The sequence below is a fragment of the Saccopteryx leptura genome, chromosome 2 (genome assembly GCF_036850995.1).
Source record: "Saccopteryx leptura isolate mSacLep1 chromosome 2, mSacLep1_pri_phased_curated, whole genome shotgun sequence".
NCBI classification, from domain to species: Eukaryota; Metazoa; Chordata; class Mammalia; order Chiroptera; family Emballonuridae; genus Saccopteryx; species Saccopteryx leptura.
Window position 1 is genome coordinate 313,491,366 of NC_089504.1, and position 14,319 is coordinate 313,505,684.

A 14,319-nucleotide genomic window follows, 5' to 3' on the forward strand; every position below is an offset into this window, starting at 1 on the left:
CTCTGGATTGTTTCAAACTCCCCAGCCTGGCACACCAGACACTTAGCCTCCCGGCTACCCGTTCACCCCCCCCCCACACACACACACACACACACTTCTTCCTCAGCAGGTCACCCACACTCATCTGTGCTGCGGACACTGTGCACTGAGCATCCCTTACCTCTGGGCCTTCGCTCACCTGTCCCTCTGCCTACAACGCCCTGCTTTTCGCTTTACTTATCCAAATTCTACCCATCCTTCAAGATCCGACTCCAATGCCACCTTCTTCAGGGAGCACCCCATCTGCAATGAGGCCCCTCACTGCTGAGATCGAACGTCCTTTGTCCTCTCCAAGTCATTCCAGAAACAAGGCTCTGTGTTTGAATGTGTTTGTAATGAAGGTGTTTTAGGGCAATAATTCCCCGGCTTGAATTCAGTGCACATAGTAAGCGCTCAATAAACAGTGGGCTAAAGGGAATCGGGAATCCAGCACCAGGCCTGCAAATGGAGGAGGAAGCACTCTCCTGCTCAAGGGACCAGCAGGGCACAAATCCCCCCTCTGCCTCTTTTTTTTCTCAGTACCAGCAAGACCTGAGCTCAGGGGAAGAACTGCATAAACTGTCCCTCCCTTCCTGCCCCCAGCCTTCTGAGTTCAGCTTCCCTTGCAGGGAGGTAAGAGCAAGGTGTGACAGCCAAACTTCCTTTGCCCCACCCCCTGTCTTTTCCCCCAAACAGAAATTCACCTCGGACAGCGCATTGTTTTCAAGCTCCCAGGAACAGGACATGCACAGGCGCATGGCACCGGGCACTCAGCACACCTCCGCTGAGATGGTGCGGACAGAAGCCTTTCTCTACACCATGAAGCACCTCACCTCTGCGCCCCAGGCCGCCCTGGTCCTCAGCCTGGTCTTCGCCTCTCTCCACTCGGCTTGCTTGGCAGGTGGAACTGTGAGCTTTATTCTTGGCCGCACTGGGAAGGGGAAGGGACGCAGGGGAGGGGAGGGAGGGAGAGAGGGAGGGAGGGAGGAGAAGGAGGAGGAGGAGGAGGAGGAGGAGCAGGAGGAGCAGGAGGAGGAGGAAGATTCCTTGGCTAGGGTTGGTCCTGCACAAAAAGGAAATGATCCCATTCTCATCTGGAGGATTAGGCAGGGGGCTGTGGGGTGGGTGGGGGGTGTCTTAGGTTTACTCCTGTCCTTAGCAAGGACAGGAGCAGCCACTTTTGTTGACCTTTGGCTCGAAGAAAGAAAAAGCAATGTACAGAGTCTTTCTCAGGAGGGGACCAAGTCAGCCTACACTGGCATCCTTCATGTGCCATTTCTCAGCGGCTCCTTCTCAGCGCCCCTGGCTGCTGGGCTTTGCAATGCTACCTTTGCACCCCCTCCCCCCTCCCTTCCCTTATGGTCCTCTGACCCTCCTTTGACCCTGTGCTTTCTCTGCAACTTTCACAAAACCTTACTGCGTGAGAGTTGCCATACACTGTCTACCATTCTCCTGTCTCCCTGGGACATGGACACAGGAGAGGCTGAGTTATTGCCTCATGGAGGCTGGAGGGGCTGAGGCCCTCCCGTGTTGGGCTTTCCTAGGCTGGGTTCTGAACCTCCCTCCCACAGAGAGACTGCCCTTATACTCCCATGCTCCTGACTTCTGCCTCTGGCTTTGATCTTGCTTCTCAACGCCCCTGAGAACAGAGTCTTCCCCGCTCCCTGAAGGATGGAGTCTGTGTCTGTACGTGTCTGTCTCTCAAAATCCAATCATCACCCCTCCACCTCCACTCCTTTCAGCCTGTATCTGTCTCTCTCATCCCCACAATCTCTCCTGTGGAGGTTCAGAGAGCATGGGTGTCAACGCCAGCTTGCACAACCTACTAGCTATGTGACCCTGGGCAAGTTCCTTACCCTTTCTGAGCTTCTGTCTCCTTCTTTCTAACACGGGATTAACCGTAGTGGTTATATGCAAGGTTGTTGTAAAGACAAAATGCGATGACTACAGGTAAATACCTTGGAACAAACTAGCTCATGGTAAACACTGAATGAATGTTAGCATATTCATTTGTCCAGTATAACTCCTCCCCTGATAAGAGTGATTTATGTCTGTGTCTTTCTGTTTACCCTGACAGCACCTCATTGAGGACAGGGCCTCAAAAACCTTGACAAATTTAACTGCACTGAACAGTGGAGTCTACCTAGCAGCTTTTTACTTTGGAAGTGACCCCAAGTGGCACAAGTCCCTGGCTGGCTCTGCTTATGAGGGTGATACTTACATTCTTAGCAACTTATAACTAAGCTAATCAGTTTGAATAACATAAAAGTGCTAAACAAATTCTGATCTATAGAAATGGCAATTTACCCCTGGCCAGGTAGCTCAGTTGTTTATAGATCATCCCAATACACCAGGGTTGTAGGTTCGATCCCCAGTTAGATCACACACAGGAATCAACCAATGAATGCATAGATGAGTGGAACCACAAAATCAGTGTTTCCTTCTTTCAAAAGAAAGAGAGAGAGAGAGAGAAAGGAAGAAAGAAAGGGCAATTTCATAGTAACATCCAGTTTACTAGGTTTTTTTCCACTTACTCTACACAAGAACCACTTCCATTCCAAGGTAGACAGGAGGTGAAAATCAGGACCAAGGAAGTTATTGAGGTTATAAGGGACATTAAAATATTGAGAAATCAATTTTTCCAAAACAAATACAGACCCAGCGCTAAGCCATTTAGCTGTAAATAATTTACTGTAACAATCAGATTGCACGAGGTAATGACTACACTTCAGGCAGGACACTGGAGCGGCTCGGGGTGGGTGGCATAAAACTAGTCACAGCCACAATTTCATGCCTTTGGCTATTCAAGAAGTTTCCTCCTAACTTGTCCTGCTATGTGACACCACGCTCCTTGGAAGGACATGCTGACCTAGAGTTGGTGCAGCCTTTAGAGTTTCCAAGCCATTTTAATTTTTATTTTATTTTTTTGCATTCCTAAGAAGCAGACTGAAGAGCAACATCATTTCCAGAAAGTCTTCCCATTGATCTCTTGGTCTTGTCCTACCTAGATTGCTGACTGGAAGCCCAGGGTCACTGTCTTGAGCCCAAGGTCGCTGTCTTGAGCCCAAGGTCGCTGTCTTGAGCAAGGGGTCACTCGCTCTGCTGCAGCCCCCTGGTCAAGGCACATATGAGAAAGCAATCAATGAACAACTAAGGAGCTGCAACAAAGAACTGATGCTTTTCATCTCTCTCCCTTCCTATCTGTTTGTCCATATCTGTCCCTCTCCCTGTCTCTGTCACCAAAAAAAAAAAAAAAAGAATTTCTGCTGAAGTTTTTTTTCATCCTCAGACTCCTTGCTTTCCAACCGAGGGACAATTCTAAGTGCTGCATACTCTAGCAACCATTAGACATGCTTGGATGGGTTTTTTTTCTTTCCTTCTTTCTTTTTTTTTTAGATTTTTATTTATTCATTTTAGAGAGGAGAGAGAGAGAAAAAAGGATGAGGAGCAGGAAGCATCAACTCCCATATGTGCCTTGACCAGGCAAGCCCAGGGTTTTGAACCGGCAACCTCAGCATTCCAGGTTGACACTTTATCCACTGCGCCACCACAGGTCAGGCACTTGTACAGTTTTAGTTTTTGATAACCATCTTCCTGAGTAATACCATTATCCTTGTCAGAAGTCAAGAATCAAGGTCAGATTTCAATGTCTGTTATGGCCTGACCTGTGGTGGCGCAGTGGATAGAGCATCCATCCAGAACAGTGAGGTCGCTGGTTCAAAACCCAGGGCTTGCCTGGTCAAGACACATACTATAAGGCCAAGCTTTTCTCCCCCTTGCCCTATGGGAAGATGACCAGCTGCTGAATCCCTGCATATGTACAAAGTCACCAACAACAGCGTGCTCTAGGAAACTAGATAAGCCTTTCGAGGCAGACATCCTGTCCTAACTTCAAGCAAGGGACACAGCTGCCTGTGATGGACATCTATCTGCCTTATCTTCCTTCTGCAGCAGCAACGGCTGTCCCACCCTTGCCCCTCCCTATAAAAGTAGCCATATAGCCTGACCTATGGTGGTGCAGTGGATAAAGCGTCGACCTGGAATGCTGAGGTCGCCAGTTCAAAACCCTGGGTGGGCTTGCCTGGTCAAGGCCCATATGGGAGTTGATGCTTCCTGCTCCTCCCTCCCCCTTCTCTCTCTCTCTTTCTCTCTCTCTCTCACTCTCTCTCCTCTCTAAAAATTAAAAAAGAAAAAAGAAAAAAGATTTTTGCCTGACCTGTGGTGTCGCAGTGGATAAAGCATCGACCTGGAAATGCTGAGGTCGCCGGTTCAAAACCCTGGGCTTGCCTGGTCAAGGCACATATGGGAGTTGATGCTTCCAGCTCCTCTCCCCCTTCTCTCCCTCTGTCTCTCCTCTATCTCTCTCTCTCTCTGTCTCTCCCTCTCCTCTCTAAAAATGAAAAAAAAAAAAAAAGTAGCCATATAAGCAGCACTAGCTGCTGATGCTTTTTTTAGTCTGAGCCCGTCTGCACCCAGATGGAGCAATAAACTCTGTCTTCCCCAGTTGGCCTCGTGCGTGTTTCCTCTCGTGGACCTAACACATACGAGAAGCGACGAACAACTAAACTGAAGCAACTATGAGTTGATACTTCTGACTACCCCCCTCCACCTCTCCTCTCTCTATAAAATCAATCAATAAAAACGTTTTAAAAAAAGATAAGTCTAGATTTTTTAAATGATGGTCATTATATACTAGAAAAACCATTTCCTATGTACAGATTTATAATAGAAAGCAGCTAAAATAGAGTGTTCAGAAAGTTGTGTAGAGCAGATCCTTGTTAACTCAAGGACAACCTGAAATAAAGACAAAGCATCCCTAAATGAGAATGGACCATGATAGGAAAAGGGGGTGTATTAGTTTGCTAGAGCTGCCATAACAAAATACCACACCCCGGGGGGCTTAAACAACAGAAATCTATTAAATATTTTCTCACAGTTCTGGGAGCCAGAAGTTCAAGATCAAGGTGTCAGCGGGGTTGGTTGGTCCTGAGGCCTCTCGCCTTCGCTTGCTGATGGCCGCCTTCCCACTGCGTCCTCACGTGGTTTTCCCTTTGCCTGTCTATCCCTCGGGTCTCTTCCTCTTATAAAGACACCAGTCACATTGGATTGGGGCCCACACATATGACCCCATTTCATGTTATAATGGACCTCTTCAAAGATCTTATTTCCAAATACAGTCATTTCCTGGGGTAAGGACTTCAACATCCGAATTGGGGGAGGACAAAATTTACTCCATAACAGGGTTAGCTTTGCAGCATAAAGCCTAGACTGGAACTTAAAATATAAATTTTCCCCATTAATTTGAGGAGAGAGGTGAGGGGAAGGAAGAAAGAAGCATCAACTCATTGTTCCACTTAGTTGTTCCATTTAATGGAGCACTCATTGGTTGCTTCTTGGATGTGCCGTGACTGAAGCTCGAACCCATGACCTCAGCGCACTGGGATGACGCTCTATCCACAGATCCCCCTGGCCAGGGCTACGCTGGAACTTCTATAATACTTCCACAATACTCACTACTGATTTACAGAAAAAGATTTCAAACCCCAGGCCTGGGAATGGTTTTTCCTACTGCCTGAGACTATCTTCTGTCTTTTCTTCCAGAAGTAAGCAGTGGCAACAACTCAACCTTGACCAACCACCACCCGGGCCCTGAGACCCTGGAACAGTGCCACAGTAAGCTTCTGCCAACGCCCTAACCCCAGAGCTGGCCCTGGGTCTGGGAGGGAAATGTAAGCCTCCTAGCTTTCTGTTAACTAGTGTTGGGTGTTGGCCTGGCATCTGTGTCCTGGTTGGTTTCTCCTTGGCCTCCAGAACTGTCTGCAGCATACGTCTAAAACGCGACCTTGGCCCTCATCTAGGCTCACAATCTTTGGTACAGATGTCGGTAATGACCCAGCCCCATGATAGCAGCCAAAGATGCCCTGAGTCAAAGGCTTGTAGAAGTTTTTTTTTTTTTTTTTTTTTTTTTTTTTTTTTTTTTTTTTCATTTTTCTGAAGCTGGAAACAGGGAGAGACAGTCAGACAGACTCCCGCATGCGCCCGACCGGGATCCACCCGGCACACCCACCAGGGGCGGTGCTCTGCCCCCCAGGGGGCGATGCTCTGCCCATCCTGGGCGTCGCCATATTGCGACCAGAGCCACACTAGCGCCTGAGGCAGAGGCCACAGAGCCATGCCCAGCGCCCGGGCCATCTTTGCTCCAATGGAGCCTTGGCTGCGGGAGGGGAAGAGAGAGACAGAGAGGAAAGCGCGGCGGAGGGGTGGAGAAGCAAATGGGCGCTTCTCCTATGTGCCCTGGCCGGGAATCGAACCCGGGTCCTCCGCACGCTAGGCCGACGCTCTACCGCTGAGCCAACCGGCCAGGGCAAAGGCTTGTAGAAGTTTGACAGAGGAAAGACCACAAAATTCAGCTAGTCCCATTTCTGCCCAAGGCAGGAGCCTCATTTTCATACCTTTTGCATATTACTCTTCTCTATTTGAATACTTCCAGCCACAAGGAGGTCAGTACTTTATAAAGCAACCGCTATTGCAACATGTCTAATTAATAGAGAGTTTTGCTTTATTCTAAGCCTGGCTCCTTTATTCGGTCCTCATTGGATGAGCAAATGGGTTCACTTAGGGGCACTTACAGAGGAGGATAATGGGCAAGAATGCATAGAGGTTCAGAACACAGCTTCAGAGTCCTGCAGACTTGGCTTTGAGTTCTAGTTCTGCCATCCTGTGACCGTGGGCAAGTCACAGCCTCCGATTCTTCGTGAAAAATGGGAATAATAACTGGACCTATCCCTTTGCAAGGAACGAGTGAGGTAACACATGTAGAGCATTTAGCACAGTACATGGTGTGCTTTGGCAAAGGTTACCCATTGTATCATCATTAGTGTTCCTGTCGTAACTGTGAGAAGGGGCGGGGCTGGTGTGATGCTCTCTCTTCCCCACCAGATGTGGACTTCTGCCCACTAGCAACCCGGTGTTGCCACATCGGAGTAGACGAGTATGGCTGGATCGCGGCTGCTGTCGGCTGGAGTCTCTGGTTTCTCACGCTCATCCTGCTCTGTGTGGATAAGCTGATGAAGTTAACTCCAGATGAGCCCAAGGACTTGCAAGCATGAGACGGGGAGTCACGGTCTAAAGAAGGTCAACCACCACCCCACTGTGGCTAACAGCAGGAACGGAGTAGCACTGATGTCGTTTCTAGTAAAGTCATTTATACCTTTAAACTTCAGTAACTTTTTCCTTTTTTAGCGAGAGAGAGAGAGAGAGAGAGAGAGAGAGAGAGAGAGAGGGAGGGAGGGAGGGAGGAAGGGAGAAAGCTGAGAAGCATTAACTCGTAGTTGCGGCACTTTAGTTGTTCATTGACTGCTTTCTTATATGTGCCTTAATTGGGGGCTCCAGCTGAGCCAGTGACCCCTTGCTCAAGCCAATGACCTTGGGCTTCAAGCCAGTAACCTCTGGGCTCAGGCCAGTGACCGGGGGGTCATGTCTAAGATCCCACACTCAAGCCTACAATCCTATGCTCAAGCTGGTGAGCCCGCGCTCAAGTCTGTGACATCGGGGTTTCTAACCTGGGACCTCAGCGTTCCAAGTCAACACTCTATCAAACGTGCCATCACTGGTCGGACAAACTTCACTTAACTCTTAAAAGAGAAGGAAAAAAGGTGTTCCGAATAAGGGAAAGCCAGTACTGCTCATTTCAAGAGGCACGTGGGCCCTCTGAGCCCCAATCATCTCCTTCTCAGCACAGTCTCTGTGAGAATTGCTTCTGGGTTTTTTTTGTTTGTTTGTTTAATTTTTTTTTTATTTATTCATTTTAGAGAGTGGGGGGAGAGAGAGAGAGAGAAGGGGGAGGAACAGGAAGCATCAACTCCCATATGTGCCTTGACCAGGCAAGCCAGGGTTTTGAACTGGCAACCTCAGTGTTTCCAGGTTGATGCTTTATCCACTGCGCCACCACAGGTCAGGCCCGCTTCTGTTTTAACTATCACTTTCTTCTGGGCTCCGAGGTTGGCCTTTCAGTCAACACATTTGAAATTAAACTCATAACCTTCGCACCGAGCACAGGTCATTGTCCTCTGTCCCTCATTTCAGTCACTGTCATTTCAAAATGTAAGAATCACCTTTGACACCTCTACTGTCCTCACCCCCGTGCCCACTGTTTCTCCAGCTCTGTTCTTTCCTCAACTAGACCTTCCTGCCCCATCCTCACTACCAGCGGCCTGGTTCTGGCCCTCACTCCATCGTCCTCATGTTATCTCAGGGATATTTCCTTCTGTTCTCACTGCCTTCAAGATCTTTCCCCCCAACCCACCATTCCACGGGCAGCTGCCACACAGCCTGGCATTGAGCCCTTCACACGAGCCCATCCCAGCACAGGGATGAGGGCTCTGATTGGCTAGTTGTCTTCCACATCTCCACTAGTTTCCATCTCTGCCTCCCAACCCCACCTCCAGAATGAAGGCCGTAGCTCGAAGTCCAGCTCAACTGCTTGCTCTGTTTGGAGCCTTCCTGATCTTCCTGGGGGACCTGAAGCTGGTGCTCTGAGCTGCCCTGCCAGAGGTGCAGCCATCATGAATGGACCTTCTCACAATCACAATAGAAGTATCTATCTACTTCTGGGGCACAGTCAGCTCCTCGTGATGTCTATCCAGTGAATGAATGAATGAATGAATGAATGAGTGAGTCCTTGCCCCAGAGGAACTTATGACCACCATTTTGCATTCGGAGCCTCCGTTTTTCTACAAATGGTTAAAATAACCAAAAGTCCAAAGCAGCCAGTTGGTTTGATCCCTGTTCTTTCAGTGACTCACCTCACATGAGGATGTCACCTGTCATTCTGAAGTCTGCCTGTAGGTCTGGAGAAGGGGTGGGTTTATCAGAAGGAAGAAAGGACACAATGACTCCTCTTTAGGAAACCATGTCTGCCCTTTGTTAGGAACTATGTATTTCGATTGGATGAAACTCTAAATGATCAAAACACACACACAAAAACTAGTGTGAGGCTCTGAAACAGGGAGAAACATGTTGAGTAAAGGTGGTAACTTTTGCTCTTGCAGAAAATCAAAATCAATTTCCCTGACCGTGGGGACTTGAAGGGGTCTCCAGGCTCACTCTGAAGAGCCAGACTATTTTAGAACCTCAGCTGTTAAATCAATAAAATGGGACGAATTTACTGCGCCTAAGTGTTAAATAATCACGTGAACAAAAGTGGCTGCACAATGCCTGATGTGTGCTGGGGCCATAGACATTAGTCTGTGTTCCACCGTTTTTTAGAGACTCAAGGAGTTTCCATAGTAAGTGATTAATTCCATAAAGATCAAGAAAGTCTGTGATGAGCAGACTTTGATTTCTTATCTGGAAATACCTTCTTTTTTTAATCTATTGATTTTAGAAAGAGAAAGAGGGAGAGAAGAAGAGAAGGTGAGGGGAGAAAGGAAGGAAGAAAAGAAGGAAGGAAGGAAGGAAGGAAGGAAGGAAGGAAGGAAGGAAGGAAGGAAGGAAGGAAGGGAGGGAGGGAGGGAGGGAGGGAGGGAGGGAAAGAGAGAAAGAAGTGAGAGAGAGGGAAAGAAAATGATAGAGAAACATCAATTTGTTGTTCCACTCGTTTATGCACTCATTGGATGACAATTGCATGTGCCCTGACCAGGGACCAAACCCACAACCTTGGAGTATCGGGACAACACTCTAACCAACTGAGCTACCCAGCCATGGCCCTTTGCAAACATTTTTGAAATAAAACAGTAATGACACAGTGGGAAGAGCACTAGCTCCAAAGAAAAGAAAGAAGGGAAATTAAGATCTATTTCTGGCCATTGCAAACAGAAACAAGTCACTGCCTTGCTGAACATCAACCTTCTACATGAAAAATGTGAGACTTGGACCAAATCGGGGGTTGCAAACTTGTAGAGCTATCTGAGGGGCTACACGGAGGGGTGAGCATGAGGCCTGTCCCTGCAACCAGAGCCTGGGCTCTTGTCTCATGTATGGGGCCCCTGGGGTAAGATTGAATTTGCTGCTTTGATAAACAGAGCACCAGCTGGTGTCTGAGATCCTCTCCAGTCTGGGGCAGTGCACAGATTCTTAAACTACAAAGCAGTGAATTACGTGTAAATGCTGCCCCTCTCATATTAAAATTTTGGTATTCTGTGAATTGCTTTCCTTTCACCTGCCCAAGAAGAAGGTAGACCAAATACAAACAATCGCTCTTTTCTTTGAGACAGGAAAGAAAGATGGTTATATAACTGGATGGTTATGCTTCCCGGATGCTGTAGCTCAGATCTGTTCTCAGCATGGAATCTATTCTAGCAAAGCAAACACTTGTCAATAAGTTAAAAAGGAAAATCAAGTTATCAACTTGCAGGGGTCTGAGAGCTTCCTGGTACAAAGCAGCAGGCCCTGCCTAATGGTAGATGTACTTTTCATGTAAAGATTTTTGCCTGTAGTAGCCAAGGCTGTTCTCAACACAGAGACTATAGGACGCAAAGCTCACACCATTCCAGTTATCTTGGTATCAAAATGTCCTACGCAGAAAGAGAATAGCAAACCTTAAGGCGTGGCATAGTTACGACTTTAAAAATCATCCTTGTGTGTGTGTGTGTGTGTGTGTGTGTGTGTGTGTGTGTGTGTGCGCGCGCGCACGCGCGTGATACCTAAGGACAAATAAAATACAGAATTTTCCATTATGACAATAGGCCCTTGACCATCCTTTCTAAGCACATTTACTGAGAAGTGCTCACAATTGTGAATCCTTCCTCTGTCCATTTGAGATCTATCTACCCTCTCAGCCACCCACCCATCCTTACAACCCAGGACCTGAAAGCCATTCCTTTAAACTGTCATCAGGAAAGAGCGGGCCTCTGACTCCCAGTCTCTGTAGAGGACAGAATCCTAACTCTGAGGACAGCCAGCCAGCAGCCACAGCTGGCCTGCTCAGCGTTTACACTGACCGACTTGTAATTTCTCACTCCCTGACTCTACTGAGCCCCCATTCACGCCCCTCCTTCATTGTCCTTGAAAAACATCCAGTCTTCTCTATACAAATCAAAGCTGAGTTCAGCTCCCACTGGACCCTCCTACCATTGCAACAGTATATTACTGATTAAAATCTGTCCTTACCAATTTAGTGTCTAGTTCAGTTTATCGTTGACCACTGAGCACTTCGGACTATTGTGTCTGCCTGCTTGTCTTTCTCACTGATCTCTCTGCAGGCAGGGACTGTGTCGTTAACCTCTGCTTCCTTCCACCAGTGCCCGGGCAGGCAGCAAAGCTCAGTCAATGTTTGATGAATTAGTGAATCGTTGGAGACCCAGGAACATGGCCTGTGCTTTAACCATGGTGAAGCAACAGAGCTCTGAAGACACAGGGGGAGGCTCCTGGGGAAACTTGGGGTTTCAGGGTCGGAAAAAATTTAAACTGTTGCTTCTATAAGTTTATAATTATACATATTTGGTCCTGGTTGGTTGGCTCAGTGGTAGAGTGTCAGCCTGGCGTATGGATGTTCCAGGTTCAATTCCCAGTCAGGGCAGACAGAAGAAACAACCATCTGCTTCTCCACCCCTCCCCCTCCCCTTTCTCTCTCTATATGTCTCTCTTCCCCTCCCACAACTATGGCTTAGCTGAAGCAAGTTGACCCTGAATGCTGAGGATGGCTCCATGGCCTCGCCTCAGGCGCTAAAATAGCTTGGTTGCTGAGCAATGAAGCAATAGCCCCAGATGGGCAGAGTATCGCCCCATAGGGGCTTGCTGGGTGGATCCCACTTGAGGTGCATCTGAGAATCTGTCTCTCTGCCTCCCTGCCTCTCACTTAAGAGAAAAAAAATTATACATATTTAAGTCCTTTGGGTCAATGAGTAACTGGCAGGTCTACCCAACAAGTGAATTCTATGATGAGAGACTAAAATATACAAATGGACAAGGGCCAGATCAGATCTAAAAATATGACTTTGACCCACAATCTGTAGCAACCAGTCCAGGAAGCCAACCCACTCACTACCCACAGCAACTTGTCTAGGAAGTCAGACTACTCTGGGCAGCAGCTGGGCCAGGGGCCAACCACTCCGCAGCAGTCAGTCCCAACAGCCCAGGTTTGGTTAATAACTGACAACTTTGGTCCACTCAGTTAATTTCTGTGCCTACTTCCAACTTAGGACCAACCAGAAAAAGCCAAAGAGTACCCCTAACCCATCATCCAGGGCCCACCCACTTGAGTGCCCGCCTACAGCTGCTCTGTGCCAACAGGCTCCAGTCAGGGCCCACCTGAAGACCTGAAGCCCAATCCTTTTCCACTAAAAAGCTTCCCCACTCCCCTGCCTGCCCCTGAGTCTCTGCCAAATAGAAGTGGTGGTGGCAGCTACCTTTCCTACAGTAAGCTCTGGAAAAATAGCTTTTGCTTTTTCTCATTTTGGGTGGTCTTTGTTTATCCCCACAGTAACTATTTGTTGAACTTTTTATTAAAACCTTTGTCCTGTTCTTTGTACCTTGAAAATGATCTCAATCTGGGACCTCAGGGATTCCTGTTACCAGGTCAAAATGAGGGAAACTGCTGAAAGGGGAGTGTTGCAGGCTGAATTATGGATTACTCCTCTCCAAATTCCTATGTCGAAGCCTTCACCCCAGGACCTCAGAACGTGACCTTATTTGGAAATAGGGTCATTGCAGATATAGTTAAGATGAGGTCACCCTGTCCTTACATAAAGGGGAGATTCGGACACAGACAGACACACAGGAAGAATACCACGGGAACATGAAGGCAGATCAGTTGATGCTCTACAAGCCAAGGAACCCCAAAGATGGCCAAGCCAACCAGCAGAGAAACTCCGGGAGAGGCCTAGGACCGATTCTCCCTCACAGCCTTGGAAAGAACCAACCCTGCTGACACCTGGACCTCAGACTTCCAGCCTCCAGAGCTGTGAGACAATAGATTTCTCCTGGTCTGAGCCACCCAGTTTGTGGTACATTGTTACAGCAACTATAACAAACGAGCACAGGGAGTATTTTGAAAAAAAAACAACAACAAAAGCAGTTTCAACTTGAAACCGATGTAGCCTTGTGCTCAAGAGTTCGCAATGTATGGACACAGACACAGAAGCAACTAGACAAGTAGGGAGAACGCAACCTATGGGTCTTCCAGCCATGAGAACGTGGAGTGACTCACGGTGGCGACAGGACGTGCCAGGCAGCCTCCTGCCCCTCCCTGTGGCCCATCACACACCACCTGCCCAAGGGGAAGTCCGCTGCTGGAGACCCTGCCTTGGGAGATGCGACTAGAGGTGATGGGTGCCAGTCCCAGGGTCACACACGTCCTGTGCACCATGCAAAGACATGGTTCTCATGCAGACTTAAGTGTGAGAGAGCTGGGGAACACACACGCACACCAGCACCCTGTCCTCACCGTGCTCTGGGGTCCCTGAGCTCACTCTCCTCACGCCCACTCCCTACGGCCTGACACTGTCCGAGAGGATTCTGCCCCTGCCTGACTCTGGGTGCTCTGGGGCCCCAGGGGCATGTGGGAACAGGTCAGGGTGGTGGTGCCACGGCTGCCTGCTGCCCACGGGGCCTGGGAGAGCCCTTCTTCAGGACTGCAGGTTGTTCACGATTCACTCAGTCCTCCTTGAGGGAGGGACACCTTTTAAAATTTGCCAGGCAATCCTAAGGGCTGCTAAAACCTAAGAAAAAAAGAAACGTTACAATGTAAAAATTGGCATCCATGACAGACTTGTCTGGTAAAAAAGCACTTGCTACTTAACTTATATATTTGCAAATGCATTGGTTAAGAAAAATAAATTGGCCTGACCTGTGGTGGCACAGTGGATGGAGTGTTGACCTGGAATACTGAGATCACTGGACCCAGGAGTAGGGGTTGCCCAGTCAGGGCAAATATGGGAGGCAGCTACCGTTGATGCTTCCCACTCTGCCCTCGCCTTTCCCCCTCTTCTCTCTCAAATCAATAAATATAATCTTTCTTTTTCTTTTTTAGTGAGCAAGGAAGACAGAAAGGGAGAGAGATGAGAAGCATCAATTTATAGTTGTGGCATTTTAGTTGTTCATTGATTGCTTTTCATACGTGCCTTGACCAGGGGGCTCCAGCCAAGCCAGCAACCCTGGGCTCAAGCCAGCAACCTTGGGGTCAGGTCTATGATCCCACACTCAAGCCAGCGACCTGGGGTTTCAAACCTGGAACCTCAGCATTCTAAGTTGATGCTCAATCCACTGCGCCACCACCAGTCAGGCGCAACTATCTTCTTTCTTTTATGACATGTTCATTTCTATCAACAAAGAATAAGCCTGACCAGGCGGTGGTGCAGTGGA

General features: G+C 48.3%; 1 protein-coding gene and 1 long non-coding RNA gene across 2 annotated transcripts; one reads left to right on the forward strand and one right to left on the reverse strand.

The window, feature by feature from the left end:
- The first annotated feature begins 696 nt into the window (after positions 1–696).
- Positions 697–7,850, forward strand: TMEM213 (transmembrane protein 213). Its single transcript, XM_066366177.1, has 3 exons — positions 697–919; positions 5,620–5,691; positions 6,958–7,850. The coding sequence occupies exons 1-3, from the start codon at positions 763–765 to the stop codon at positions 7,125–7,127; spliced, it is 399 nt and encodes a 132-aa protein (XP_066222274.1). The 5' UTR covers positions 697–762; the 3' UTR covers positions 7,128–7,850.
- Positions 970–11,259, reverse strand: LOC136393543 (uncharacterized). The gene is made up of 3 exons (XR_010749097.1): positions 11,128–11,259; positions 10,371–10,532; positions 970–1,081 (listed from the first exon to the last, which is right to left on the reverse strand). It is a non-coding gene; the product is annotated as an uncharacterized lncRNA (long non-coding RNA).
- Between the last annotated feature and the right edge of the window lie 3,060 nt (positions 11,260–14,319).